The following is a 14,401-nucleotide window of genomic DNA, read 5'->3' as shown; positions in this document are numbered from 1 at the left end:
ACTGACAGGTCTTGTCAGTGATCACTCTGGAAAGCTCTGAGCAGCAGCATTAGCACTGAAGTCACGTATGCGTTGTCTTATGTCTGTAATGTATTGGTTTACACTTGGTATTAAAATATGGAAAGTTTATCTTCACACCCGTAAAGACTAGAAACTTTTTTTTTTTTTTTTAAGAATCTGCAAAAGCTACTTCCACTAATTCTTCCTCTTCCCCCCTCACCAGAGGCAAGTAGGCAAATGGACTTTTCCAGCCCTAATTTACCCATCCAACATATGTTTATTTTCTCTCAAAACTGAGTTTTCATTTAAATGGCCATGTATGTATGTTCTCTACTAAAGCATAAGGATACAAATCAAGTAAAGGACTAATATCTGAGTGTGAATCATAGTGTCAAATATATGGCATGATCTGCTAAGACAATGATGCATATCATATATCTTTACTTCAAAGAAAAAAAAATATACAGCTGCAGGTCATTTTCTGCCACAAACTACCAGCAATCTTCCTATTCTTCTTCGAGTGCTTGCTCATATCGATTCCAATTAGGTGTGCGCGCGCGCCGCGTGCACGATCGTCGGAGAATTTTCTACCCTAGCAACACCAGGTGGGTCGGCTGTGGAGCCCCCTGGAGTGGCGCCTTCATGGCGCTGGATATATACCCCAGCCGACCCAGCGCCCCCTCAGTTCCTTCTTACCGCCCGTGACGGTCGTTGGAACTGTGGAGCGCAGCATAGCTGTTCTCCACTCTCCCTAGCTTTACTCGTTAGTTCTTGTAGACAGTTATTAGTTATATACTTTAGATTAGTAGTTTGTTGTTAATAGTTTTGTAGAGTAGTTATAGTTATAAATAGTTAGCGGGGTTAAGGGGACTATTATCCCCCCTTTTCCCCCGGCGCGCAGCCGGGCTCATGCCCAAGGCTCCTGGCTTTAAGCCGTGCACGACCTGTGCTAAGCCTATGCCAACGGGAGACCCTCACGACTCTTGTCTGAAGTGTTTAGGGGAGTCTCACCAGACGGACAAGTGTAAGATCTGCAAGGCTTTCAGGCCCAGGACCAAAAAGGAGCGGGACTTTAGACTTAAGCAGCTCCTTATGGAGGCGGCACTTAGCCCACATCTCCCTTCGGCGCGCCAAGTTCCGGCACTGAGTGCCTTGGTGCGCAGCACCCCAGCAGCACCCTCCGGTACTGCACCGCGAGCAGACGTGGATAAGGCCCCACGGCACCGCGTCCGCCGCAAGCCCCTCGGCACCGTTCCCTGTCTCCGGGACATAAAACACCCCGCAAGACCCAGGACGCTGCCGTCCAACAGGCACCGGCTCCCCCCGCACCGGTGGTAGAGCCGCGTCCGGCTTCGGAGCGCCAGAGGATACAGGCATCGTCAACACTGTTGACTCCGGCACCGGGTGTAGGGCCGTTGAATCCGGTGCGGACTGGCTCACCGCCTCGTCCTGTGGTTGAGCCCTGTCTCCCTTCTACACTGGAGACTTTTGCACCGGCGAAAGACCTCATCGCCCTCACGGAGCCGGCGCCGTCTCAACCCGCGGCACCGCATCCCCTTCGCACGGTGCAATCCAGGGGCAAGCCTGCCCTGACACGCCCGCCATCTCCAAGCGTGGACTCGCGGCACCGCTCCCGGTCTCGGAGCAGGTCCCGACGCAAGCTCGCAGTTCCGGCACCGATCTTCATCTCGACGCCGGTCATACTCGCGGCCCAGATCTTCCTCCCGGCACCAGTCTACTTCTAGGCACCGACCTGAGCATCGGTACCGGTCGGAATCCAGACGCAGTTCCCGGCACCGGTATGAGCGCACCGAGTCTACAGACGGTCTTCGTCTTCGCGATCCAGATCTGGATCCTGGTACCGGCATGGCCATCGGCACCGTTCTCGATCCCAATACCGCTCACCGGCACCGCACAGAGACCGCTCACCTGTGGACCGGCACCGCTCAGCACCGTACCAGGACGAGCCCCTGCAACCACGCTCGGCACCGCCCTGGCCCTCAAGATCGGCGTCTCGCTCGTCGGAAGGGGCTTCCCAATCAGCATACCCTGCTCAGGGTCAGGCTGCAGAAGACTTGGGTCATTGGCAGGAGGGGGCAGAGGACCCTAGACAGGACCCTGCACATTGGTCCTTCTGGACCCCATGGGCATATCACCAAGCTCAAGGGGCTCCACCAGTGGCCTCTTGCTCGGCACACTCTGAGCCCAGGGCACCTGAGGCCACCATCTCCCGTCCTCCCCCAGGGGACATGGAGGCTCCAGTGCCGACACCCACGCAGGCCCCAGACCCCGGTGCAGGGGATCCTGCACATCAGGGACCCTTGGAGCTGGACCCTCATCTGGATCCTTTACCCCCTTAGGCGTCCTCCTCATCCTCCCCAAATGAGGCGGTGACGGGTACAACATCCTCAGGCCCACCTCCATGAGACCTCCGTGCCCACCAAGACTTGTTGCGTAGGGTGGCACGGAACATGGACCTACAGGCTGAGGAGATAGTGGAAGTGGAGGACCCGGTGGTAAGCATCCTCTCAGCTGATGCCCCATCCTGGGTGGCGTTGCCCATTATTCGTACCATCCAGGCTAACGCTAATGCCATATGGCAAACCCCGGCCTCCATCCCTCCCACTGCCAGAGGTGTAGAGAGGAAGTACTTTGTCCCCTCTAAAGACCATGAGTACCTCTATACACATCAAGGAGTCTGGTGGCACCTTAAAGACTAACAGATTAAATCTGTTAGTCTTTAAGGTGCCACCAGACTCCTTGTTGTTTTTGTAGATACAGACTAACACGGCTACCCCCTGATTCTATACACACCCTCCGCCGTGTTCACTAGTAGTCTCCTCAGTGAACGCAAGAGAGCGTCATGGTCAGCAGGCGGCAGCGCCCAAATCGAAGGACGCCAAACGCTTCGATTTGTTTGGGCTCAAGGTTTACTCAGCGGGGGGTCTGCAGCTCAGAGCCGTGAACCAACAGGCGCTCTTGAGTCGATACAATTACAACTCATGGAATTCCATGGGTAAATTTAAAGAGTTGGTCCCCCAGGACTTGAGGGAAGAGTTCGGGGCCCTAGAGGAGGAAGGTAAAAAGGTGGCTAGGACCTCCTTGCAGGCCTCCCTGGACATAGAGGACTCTGCCGCCAGGACACTAGCATCTGGGACGCGTCTCCTGGCTCCAGGTTTCGGGGTTACCGCCAGAACTGCAGCAGACCCTGCAAGATCTGCCGTTCGAGGGCCAGGGGTTGTTCTCGGGCAAGACGGACTCTCAGTTGCAGAGCCTCAAGGACTCCAGAACCATCATGCGCTCCCTGAGGATGCATGTCCCAGGACCCCAGCGCAGGCCCTTTAGGCCCCAGCCACAAAGGTTCTACCCTCCTCCTCCTCGTCCGAGACAGGACTTCCCCAGAAGGCGGGGACGAGGTGGTAGACGGAGGCCGACCGCCCCCCAACCCGGTCAGAACCAAGGCCCTCCTAGATCACCTTCAGGACCTAGGCAAAATTTTTGAAGGTGTGCTCGAGGACGGCATGCCTGCCACTACCCAGGATCCATTTCCTTTCTTTCGGGATCGCCTCTCCCGTTTCCACCGTGCTTGGTCCCTTATAACCTCAGACCGTTGGGTCCTTCGCATGGTGGAGAGGGGATACGCTCTCCAGTTTTCTTCGTTCCCCCCCTCCCACGCCCCCTCCCCGTCCCTCTTCAGGGACCCTTCTCACGAGCATCTCCTTACACAGGAGGTTTTTGGGCTCCTCTCTATGGGGGCCATAGAGGAGGTTCCGCCAGAGTTAAGGGGCAGGGGGGTTTTACTCCCGCTACTTAATGATCCCCAAAGCAAAAGGGGGTCTGCGACCCATTTTAGACTTACGCGGACTCAACAAATTCATAGTAAAGTTGAAGTTCCGCATGGTCTCCTTGGGGACCATCATCCCTTCCCTGGATCCTGGAGACTGGTACGCCGCCCTCGATATGAAGGACGCATATTTTCATATAGCAATCTACCCCCACACAGGCGCTTCCTTCGATTTGTAGCAAACAATGTGCACTACCAATTTGCCGTCCTTCCCTTCGGCTTGTCCGCAGCTCCGAGAGCGTTCACCAAATGTATGGCTGTCGTGGCAGCATACCTTCGTCGACAAAGGATACAGATATTCCCGTATCTAGACGGCTGGCTGGTGCGCGGCCGCGCCAGGGAGCAAGTTCAAGCTCACATCCAGATAATACTACAAACTTTCCACGAGTTAGGCATTCTACTCAACAAAGAAAAGTCCATTCTGGAGCCAACCCAGAGAATAGAGTTTATCGGGGCAGTATCAGACTCCAGACTCGCCCGAGCTCTTCTGCCAGACACTCGGTTTCACACCATCACAAACACCATCCACGGACTCCAGGTCTTCCCGATCACCACAATAAGGACGTGCCTCGGCCTGTTCGGACACATGGCCTCTTGCACTTACGTAACCAGGCATGCCAGACTTCGGCTTCGCCCACTTCAGGCCTGGGTATCGTCGGTGTACCGTCCTTATCAGGACAACCTGAACATGGTGGTCACGGTACCAAACTTGGTCTTGACCTCTCTCACCTGGTGGCTGGATCACAAGGCGGTTTGCGCAGGAGTGCCATTTCACGCCCCACAACCCTCCCTGCACTTGGTCACAGACGCTTCATCTCTAGGTTGGGGCGCTCACCTCGGGGAGCACCATACCCAGGGCCTGTGGACCGCATCCCAACTAGCTCTGCATATCAATGTTCGAGAGCTGATGGCGGTGTACCTAGTCTGTCAGGCATTTCTCGGTCTCCTACATGGCCGTTGCGTGTCAGTCCTTACAGACAACACCACGGCCATGTTCTACATCAACAAGCAAGGAGGAGCCTGGTCGTCTCTCCTATGCCAAGAGGCCATTCGCCTGTGGGAGTTCTGCATTGCCCACTCGATACATCTCATGGCATTGTTCCTCCCTGGAGTCCAGAACACTCTAGCGGACCGTCTCAGCAGATCCTTCAAGACGCACGAGTGGTCGATTCGCCTGGATATCATCCATTCCATCTTCCAGAGATGGGGAGTTCCCCAGGTCGACCTGTTCGCCTCACGAGCCAACAGGAAGTGCCATGTGTTCTGCTCCCTCCAAGGGCGATCTCCGGGCTCCCTGTCGGACGCTTTCCTCCTATCGTGGAGAGACCAGCTGTTCTACGCTTTCCCTCCATTCCCACTGGTCCACAGGGTACTGCTCAAGCTACACAGAGACAAGGCACGTATGATTCTAGTTGCTCCAGCTTGGCCAAGACAGCACTGGTACACCACGCTTCTGGAGCTATCGGTACAAACTCCGATCACGCTTCCCTTGTGCCCAGACTTGATCTCTCAGGACCATGGCCGACTCTGTCACCCCAACCTGCAATCGCTCCACCTTACGGCGTGGATGCTCCATGGCTGAATCGGGCAGAGCTACGATGCTCACATCCCGTGCAACAGATTCTGCTGGGAAGTAGGAAGCCCTCTACACGGACCACTTACTTAGCCAAGTGGAAGCGTTTCTCCTGTTGGTGCGAGCAGAGGGCCACGCCCCCCTTGCAGGCGTCAATTCCACTTATACTTGAATATCTCTTATCCCTAAAACAGCAGGGCTTGGCGATATCTTCAGTCAGGGTTCACCTGGCCGCTATATCGGCGTTCCACCCAGGAGAACACGCTTCCTCGGTCTTCTCTAACCCGATGGTAGTCAGATTCCTCAAGGGCTTAGACCGTCTATACCCACAGCAACGTCAACCGGTTCCGGCGTGGGATCTTAACCTGGTTCTCTCCAAGCTTACAGGGCCCCCGTTTGAGCCATTGGCTACCTGCTCACTCCTTTACCTATCTTGGAAGACAGCCTTCCTTGTAGCCATCACTTCAGCAAGGCGTTTTTCTGAAATCAGGGCGCTCACGTCTGAGCCTCCACAGTCTTCCATAAAGACAAGGTGCAGCTTCGCCCCCACCCTGCCTTTCTTCCCAAGGTGGTATCATCTTTTCATGTGAACCAGGATATATTTCTCCCGGTCTTCCATCCTAAGCCGCACACCACGCGCCAAGACCAGCGTATGCACTCCTTGGACGTACGCAGGGCCCTTGCTTTCTATATTGAGCGTACGAAGCCATTTAGGAAGACGACGCAACTCTTCGTTGCAGTGGCTGACTGGATGAAAGGCTTACCGGTCCCCTCGCAACATCTCTCCTCTTGGATCACGTCCTGCATTCGTGCTTGCTACGACCTGGCCGGTGCCCCAACGCCACGCCTCACCGCCCACTCCACGAGGGCCCAAGCCTCCTCAACTGCCTTCCTGGCTCACGTCCCGATCCAGGACATTTGTAGAGCGGCGGTTTGGTCATCGGTCCACACCTTCGCCGCTCACTATGCGCTTGTACAGCAGTCCAGAGACGATGCTGCATTCGGATCAGCGGTTTTGCACTCAGCGATGTCTCACTCCGACCCCACCGCCTAGGTAAGGCTTGGTAGTCACCTAATTGGAATCGATATGAGCAAGCACTCGAAGAAGAAAAAACGGTTACTCATCTTTGTAACTGTTGTTCTTGGAGATGTGTTGCTCATATCCATTCCAAACCCACCCCCCTTCCCCACTGTCGGAGTAGCCGGCAAGAAGGAACTGAGGGGGCGCTGGGTCGGCTGGGGTATATATCCAGCGCCATGAAGGCGCCACTCCAGGGGGTTCCACAGCCGACCCACCAGGTGTTGCTAGGGTAGAAAATTCTCCGACGATCATGCACGTGGCACGCGCACACCTAATTGGAATGGATATGAGCAACACATCTCGAAGAACAACAGTTACAAAGGTGAGTAACCGTTTTTTGTGCATGCATTCAATCCCTTGGACAGGACATTTAATAGCTGTCCCCACTTAAACTCAGTTTATTGCCTAGAAATTTCAATCACTGAACAAGCTTTTCCACGTTCACTAATGATCACGTTAAGAGCAGCTGTAATTCTATGCCCCCATTGCAGGGTCTCAGAGCCTGAGAATTTACACCACAATTAAACAGCCCCATAGACTGAACCCAAGTCAGCTAACACGGGCCAGCCCCAGGTGTTTAATTGCAGTGTAGACATACCCTGACTCCCTCTGGCTGCTTGAAGCAAGTAGTAACAGTTTCAATACTCTCACCATTTTCACCACCAAAACTTGTGGTTTATTGGCTACTATGAGGATGATAGTGGGAGGATCTCTACTAATGTATGTCTGCTGAACTTGAGCTGCTATTCCATGTTAGAAGCAGAGCTGCCCTGTCTTAACTTCTATTTTAACCTGAGTTAGTTGACATGCATTAGCTAACCAGAGTTAAGAACACACACTTTTTTGCCGTGATGACGTGTCATAGGAAGAGGATAATTAAACAGTTTACATCTGGGTCATGTTGGGAACCATCTCTTTGCAACCATAAAGACTAGGTTTTCTTTAAATGAAAGTGTCAGACTTGTCTTCCCTGCATTATTAACTCAAGCTATAACTTGAATTTTGCCCCAGCCCGACTTCCATCCAGATACAAGAATCTCTAGTTAGTAATGCAGTGGAGATGCTGCAGCTCAAGTTGCAACAAATCATCTGCTGCTAATCCACTCACTCATTTAATATCACTGTGTATCTTGATTGTTTTGCAATGTGGTCACTCTCACTCTAGCTCAGTGGTTCTCAACCTGCAGCCCACAGCCCGCTTGTGGCCCAATCAGCATACAGCTGCTGCCCATGTGACATCCTCAGGGCCATACAGGTAGTATTGGATGCAGCCCACATTACACATTGTGGACCACATATGCAGCCCACAATGGTCAATAAGTTGAGATCCACTGCTCTAGCTGCTCAAATGTAGTAACTCCAGTGTACTAATTCGAGCTCCCTGGTGCAGTGAAGACAAGCCCAAGATTCGGAAAAAGTTGGTGACATTGACATGAAAACCACTACACATGAGCAAGTGGATTTTTTTGACCCCTGATCCTACCAAACAACACAGTAGTCCCTAGGCATCTGATACCCCCACACTATCCTGACAGGGGATCCTGGTTCAATGACTAAAGACATACATAAAATGGAGGATTGAAGATTAGAGCACCTCAGCAGAAAGATGTGTGTTTAATCTGAACCAGCTGTGCAAACCACCTGATTAATCCTATGCTAGAGACGTAAAAAACTAAGAAATAGCCTTCTGCCACTGATGTAAAATCCTGGCAGACAGAATTGTTCTGGATCGCAAGTCTCAGCAATCTACACTAGTCCCAGGGCCTAAAGAATCCTCCAGCTGCAAAGAACCTTGTCTTACTTCCCAGAAGAGATTGACTGAAAGTATCACAGGTACACTGGAATCACTTGGTGGGGGAATCTCTCCCCCAACTAACTTCAGGCAAGTCTAAGAAATAAAGTGGATGTTTCTTTTGTGGTGGTGTAGAAAGAATCTGTACAAACATCTGAACTGTTCCTCCATTCATTGGTGGTGAAATCTAGTGAGGAACAGAATCTGACAAAGACAAACTCCTCATAATCCTTAATCATGTAAGTGTGATACTTGCTCAAAAAGCCATCTTTCAGCATCAACTATCTTAGCAACTATTCCCTTATTTTTAGTGTCTCCTTCTTGGAAAAGTTATTCAAAAAGTGGCAGCGGGCCAAACAACAGCTGACTTCCATCCAATACTCTAGATCTTTTTCAATCAGGCTTCATGACTGAATATGGCACAAAGATCACACTGGTAGCACTGATGGATGATCTCTCTCAGAATGGAGGTTGAAGTTCCATACTACTAGACCTGTTAGCATTCTTCAACATCATGGATCACAAGATTATGCTAGCTCAAATGCAGACTCTCACAGAAGTAGATGGAAACATGTTAGGTCTGAGAACAGAATCAGCGTAAGAGTAGCAATGCACAATTGGTCGTCTTCTCCAAGGACCTGAATCTGCCAAGTCCAGAAAAGTTCAGTCTTGTCACTGCTCTTATTCAATGTCTGTGATACATTTAAAAGTGATAACACACAATAAATCAATGGGTTTATCTAAATTGACTATGTCCAGCAAGCAAAACCAGCAGATCTTCCTGACACCAAAGTATATGGAAGAAACTGAAACATAAATTGCTAGGTTAGATTCAATTGGAGCAAGACAGAAGGTAGCATTTGTTGACAGAAGATACTGTACAAAACTGGTTGAGTTTGGATCCATCTCCTTCACTGAGACTATTCCCCACTCCAGACTGTCATGCAATGCACAACCTCTGGGTTCTGCTAATTTCATATCTGCTCCTAGATTCCTGTATTTACAGCTATGGCTGACTCGGAGATTTTTCCTATTCTTTCAGATAAGAGCCTTAGGTAGAAGCTTCTTCGATCACAAGCAAGGGTCTTTTTCTTCACACTTAAGAAAACAGAGAATCAAATGATAAATACTATGAACTTTTGAGCAGGGAATTTTGTGTGTAAAATTCATGATACAGTTGATGCTAGACAGCAATTTCAGTTGGTAAACAAGCTTATTAAATTACCTAATTACTTACATGGCCTATAGTCCCCAAGAGCTTCAAACACTAAAATTGATCTTCAACATTCCTATAAGGTAGGGAAACAATATTCTCATTTTCACAGAAGCAGTAAGGTCACAAAGGTGGCTGTGTAAGAGACAGGAACTGAACCTAGGTCCGAGTTCCTATCCACAAGACCATTCTTCCACCTAATTACTGGAAAGATTCATTAGTAAAATATCCTTCCTAGCAAGGAAAACCAGAAACCAATACAATATCATCTTGTTATCCCTACCCATTTGAGAGCATGGCGATATATATATTTAAACTACAGAATTCAGCATACTCAAGTAACCAGTAACATTATGGTGCAGCAATGATCATCGTTGGTGTATAGCCTATTAACTCAGTGGGTTATCACTATAAATTGGAATTATCACAATCTTTAATCTTGGACCGGATTGCTGCTGCATGGCATAAAAGAATACATCTTGAACACCACACAGTATGTACTTAATACTAGATCTAAAACACATACTTGGAATATTTTCAATATGATGCTTACTTTAGCACATCTAGTACAAAGCTTTGAAGCAGTGGAGAAACATAATCCCTATAGCAGACATGGCCTAGGTGTAATTTCCTCATTTGAAAATGTTTTCTTTACAAAATTGAAATTAAATATTGTTATATTTGAGGCTCAAAAAAGTTACCTGACACCTATTAAGCCAATACTAGCCAGGGTGAAAAGTACATATAACACCATGCTTTCCCAAAAGGATACTGTTCCCCAAAGTTATTTCCTCTGCAATTTGAAAGAATAAAATTTTTTTGTAATATCATGTACCATATTTAACTATCATTGCAAATCAGCTTTCTGATTATTCCCGCTCCCGCCCCCCATGCATGTAACTACTAGGTCTGGTCAAACAAAAGCATTCATTTAATATTTGACATATCCAATTGGTACTAATCTAAATACATTTGCTGAGTTGTATTTGACCAGCTAGTCATACCATGAAAGCTGGTTAAATAGTGTAAGAATTAACTGAATATTTGCCAAAAACCTGTAAAATTCACCAGTCATTTGTAAACTACAACTCAAACAGTCCTACCTCCTGCATGCCTTGATTTTGTTTTACCTTCTTTGCCTTTTTCTTCACTCCACTTTCTCCTTTCCTTCCAAGGAAAGTGCATTTCTCCATTACATTAAAACTCACCAGCTACCGCAAAGGGGGTGTATGTTGTTTTATCCCTCCTGCAACTTTCTGTCTGGTGAAAGGGGTGTTTATTACTCTCCCCTCTTCTCAACCCCATTTTGAGTCCTCCTTCCAGTGTTAGCCTCTGCTATTGCTCATCGCTTGTACAAGTACAGTTGAATGAAATAGACCCAATTAATGTAAGTTTCACTGATGCCCACAAGGATCAAAAAGAAACGGTGAAAAGTGACAACTTAGGACATCCACTTTCCCTCTTCTGCACCCTGTGGAAGCCCTGAACAATAGCAGAGGTACTGGAGCGCTCTGTCTGCAGATTTAACAGAACAGTGAATTAGTTTAACCTTGGTTTGCACTTGCATACCTTCGTATCTCTAAGAGCTAGAGAAACATATTAAAAAATGAACTTAAGTTCAGCAGAAAGTGGGAGGGTCTCTTACTCATACTGGGTGAATGGATTTTTTGAGCCTTGATTGTCTGTATTACAGAAGTGCCAAAATGTTAAATATGGTACACACAGAGCACATTCCCAGTAAAACTGCCGTACATCTATGAGCAAATTAGGAAAATCTTACTCTATTTAGTGCTTTTAGCAAACAGTGATAGGACACACACAGATAAGTGGAAGAACAGGTTTGCAAGCAGATTTCTACATAAACATTTCTGTTACAGATTTTTGATCTTGATAGCTTTAAAAAACTGACAACTGCTCCAAACCTCCAAAGATTAAAAGGTAAATTATTTTCCCAACAGACTGATCAGATCCTGTCCTGTTTCTGTAAGGCATAACACTCAAGTTTTGAGTAAATTTTCTTAACACTATGAATAAATGAGACCCCTCTCCAAAGTATACAGAATTGGTTTAGTGTCCAAAATATCTATGTCTGTTTTAATCTTTGCTTACAAAAATAAAATGGCAGTTTATCTGCTTGAACTATTGAGTTTACAACAGCTGAGAGAACTGCAGTTTCGATGGTTCTGTATTCTGGTAAAAGTTCTGTGTAACAATATTATCTATTGAAGGGCAATACGCCTCTTTTGGGTACTCTGTAGGCTAGATCACATCAGTGCCTGCTGAAAAAATCTTGAAGCTATAAGTCACCTCTTGATATATACAAAGAAATGACATACCTGAAACAAGGTGGCATGTTCACTGGTCAAGCTTTCAATAAGAATACTGAAACTTATTTTTCAATCTTCCTATTTTATTTTGCAACAAATCAGAAAACCACAGAGCGGTCTACACGTGTGAACCGTGGTTGTGGGCTCAAATACCATGAAAGGGAAAGGGGCAGAAAAAGTGAGGAGCATTAAATGTTAAATTGTACATCACACAGGAACTGAAGTTATTTAGGTTACAAAGATTCCCCCCCCCAACTTGATGACAACAGACCGCCCAGTTAAAACAAACAAACAAAAAAAACCAGAATGAAAACAAACAGGCTAAACAAAATCTGCTTGGTCTGGAACAGATCTCAGCCTAAAACCAAGTTTCCTGAGCTGGACCAAGCTTTATTGCTCCTCAATATCATCTACACTAAACTCCAGCTATGACAGAACACTCCAAACCACACCTTTCAAAGTGGAATGCCAAGACAACTTTGATATTTGAGGAACTTTTCAAAGGAAGTTTGAAGAGACTGCATGGCAAGGATTTAGAATGTACTTGTGTCCACATTTGGGTGGTGACCTCTGTTCTTCAGTACTAACTGAAGTTGTATGTTTCATGATGATAATACATACCTTTGCACTCTTAACTATTGTGCAGTTATCTACAGTTCTGTACATTTCTAATGTAGTGTTTTTAAACTAAACACTATGTAACAGAATACATATATGATACATTAAAAGCAAACATTTATAGAAGATTTTAAGAATGTTTTGCACACAAAAACCTTAAGATGTGTATATTAAAAGAGATATTTCTCATTATTTCAGGAGAATTGATAAGATTGAACTAACATGAATAAGATGCAGCCTTCTAATGAGTTTCTCTGCATAAACCAATTGTCTTCATCCGTGGTACAGATTACAATTTCTGCAATCTGAGACATTTCAAATAGATTACAGAATCTGGTTTAACATTCCTGATCTCTGGGAGCACATAATAAGTTTAAGGGTCTTTAAAAACAGACAAACATTTTGGAAACCTAAACTAACATGCAATATTTTGCAAAAAAAGTTGTGGGAGAGAACTATATGATATTTCAAGATTAAGTACATAAGAGGGAATCCTCTTAATATGAAACTCTTGACAATCATTCATTAATTGATCCATCACCTTACAATACTCCATTTGCCCCAAGTGCCTTATATTCAAATTTCATACTGCACTGAATCAAAGCTGATGTGTACTTATTATATTGCTTTGTACAGTGAATTATGCATTCCTTTTATGCACACTTTAAATGGAAAGTATAATGTCTTCGTTTGTACTCTTAGTAATTATTTTGTGGTGCAGAGCTTGTTTCATTGACATATGCTGGAATTAGAATCCAGGGAAAGTAAACTGTCAAAATGTTTTACGTAGACAAGGCTTAATTGCTCAGTTAGTCTAGGAAAAGTCACTCTAAAACCTTCACCATTTTACATTTCCTCTGGCCAAAGAGACATTCTCTATTGAACAGCAAGAACTAATCTCTCCAAATCTGACTTTTAAAAAACCCAGAGGAACCCCAAGGCCCCCAGCTACTGTAGGAACAGAATTAGTGAATTCAGGATGCTTTAAGGAGCCTAGGATCTTGCACTAGTTTAGGATCACGTCTGACTCTCTTTACACAACTCTGAAGTGGTCAGTAAGATGCAAAACGCAGTATGCGCAATGTACTGGACCCTCACCCAAACATAATGGGCAGGATTCAAACTAAAAATTCACTAGTTAATGGGTGTTCAGAGCTCTTCTGCTCCCTCAGCGAAACGCAGCCCGAGAAACCAACCCACCCCTTTCGCTTTTGCTTACCCAGGACAGCACGGGAGGAAGAGGCTCGAAAGGGGGGTACTGTCGGGGAGGGGTTGGAAACTCCCCTCAATTATAGACTTTCCTCCTATCTCCTCGGGTTTTCTGCCCAGCCCCCCCGGACCTCTTTCTCCCGGGCCTCCTACCACATGCCGGGGGAAATCCTTCGTTCCCAGGCACCGGGGGAGTAGGGGGGCTTTCGTCCGTCCTCCCGCTCCTCTTCAGGGGGCAACGGGGGAAGACAGACCCTGAAGCTGGGAGGATGCAGCAACCAGCGGAACAGGGGGTGACGAGAGCCGGCGCCAGGGCCCAGGCAGAGGTGTGGGGGCTCCCTAGGTCCCGTCCCACCGAAGCAGCCAGGGCTGCAGCTCCCTACGTTACACCAGGGGCCTGGCCAGGCGCCGCCGAGGGCCCCCCCCCAGCTCACTCACCAGGATGCGCTTGAAGAGCGCGTTCTCCTTGGGCGGGAGGCTCACAGACGGCATCGCTCCTGCTGCTGCCGCGGCCGGCTCAGGCTCCGGCTCCGCTTGGAGGCTCCGGGGGGCGGGGTGTCTCCTGCCGCTGCTCGGTCACCGCCGCCTCCCGGGACTCCCTGCCGGGCCGCCCCCTGCTCGCTTCCGTCCCAGGCCCGGCCCCTCCAGGCCGCCGTATCCGCGCCGGGATCCCCCTTGCCCCGCACCGAGTCCCAGGCGACAGTTCACGTGGTAACTGAACAGGCCGGAGAGAGGCGCCGCCAA

At 48.1% G+C, this 14,401-nt stretch overlaps 1 protein-coding gene across 1 annotated transcript in view; it reads right to left on the bottom strand.

The window, feature by feature from the left end:
* Positions 1-14,401, bottom strand: part of NAA15 (N(alpha)-acetyltransferase 15, NatA auxiliary subunit) — a 67,253-nt gene extending 52,852 nt beyond the window's left edge. The window contains exon 1 of the mRNA XM_024198538.1: positions 14,096-14,401. Coding sequence (XP_024054306.1) covers positions 14,096-14,149 — 54 coding nt within the window. The 5' untranslated portion in view covers positions 14,150-14,401. The remainder of the gene's footprint in view (positions 1-14,095) is intronic.

This window comes from Terrapene carolina, unplaced genomic scaffold (assembly GCF_002925995.2).
Source record: "Terrapene carolina triunguis isolate 2854851 unplaced genomic scaffold, T_m_triunguis-2.0 Scaffold66, whole genome shotgun sequence".
Classification (NCBI taxonomy): Eukaryota; Metazoa; Chordata; order Testudines; family Emydidae; genus Terrapene; species Terrapene triunguis.
Note: the sequence above shows the minus strand (reverse complement) of the source record. Positions and strands in the feature narration are given on the sequence as shown.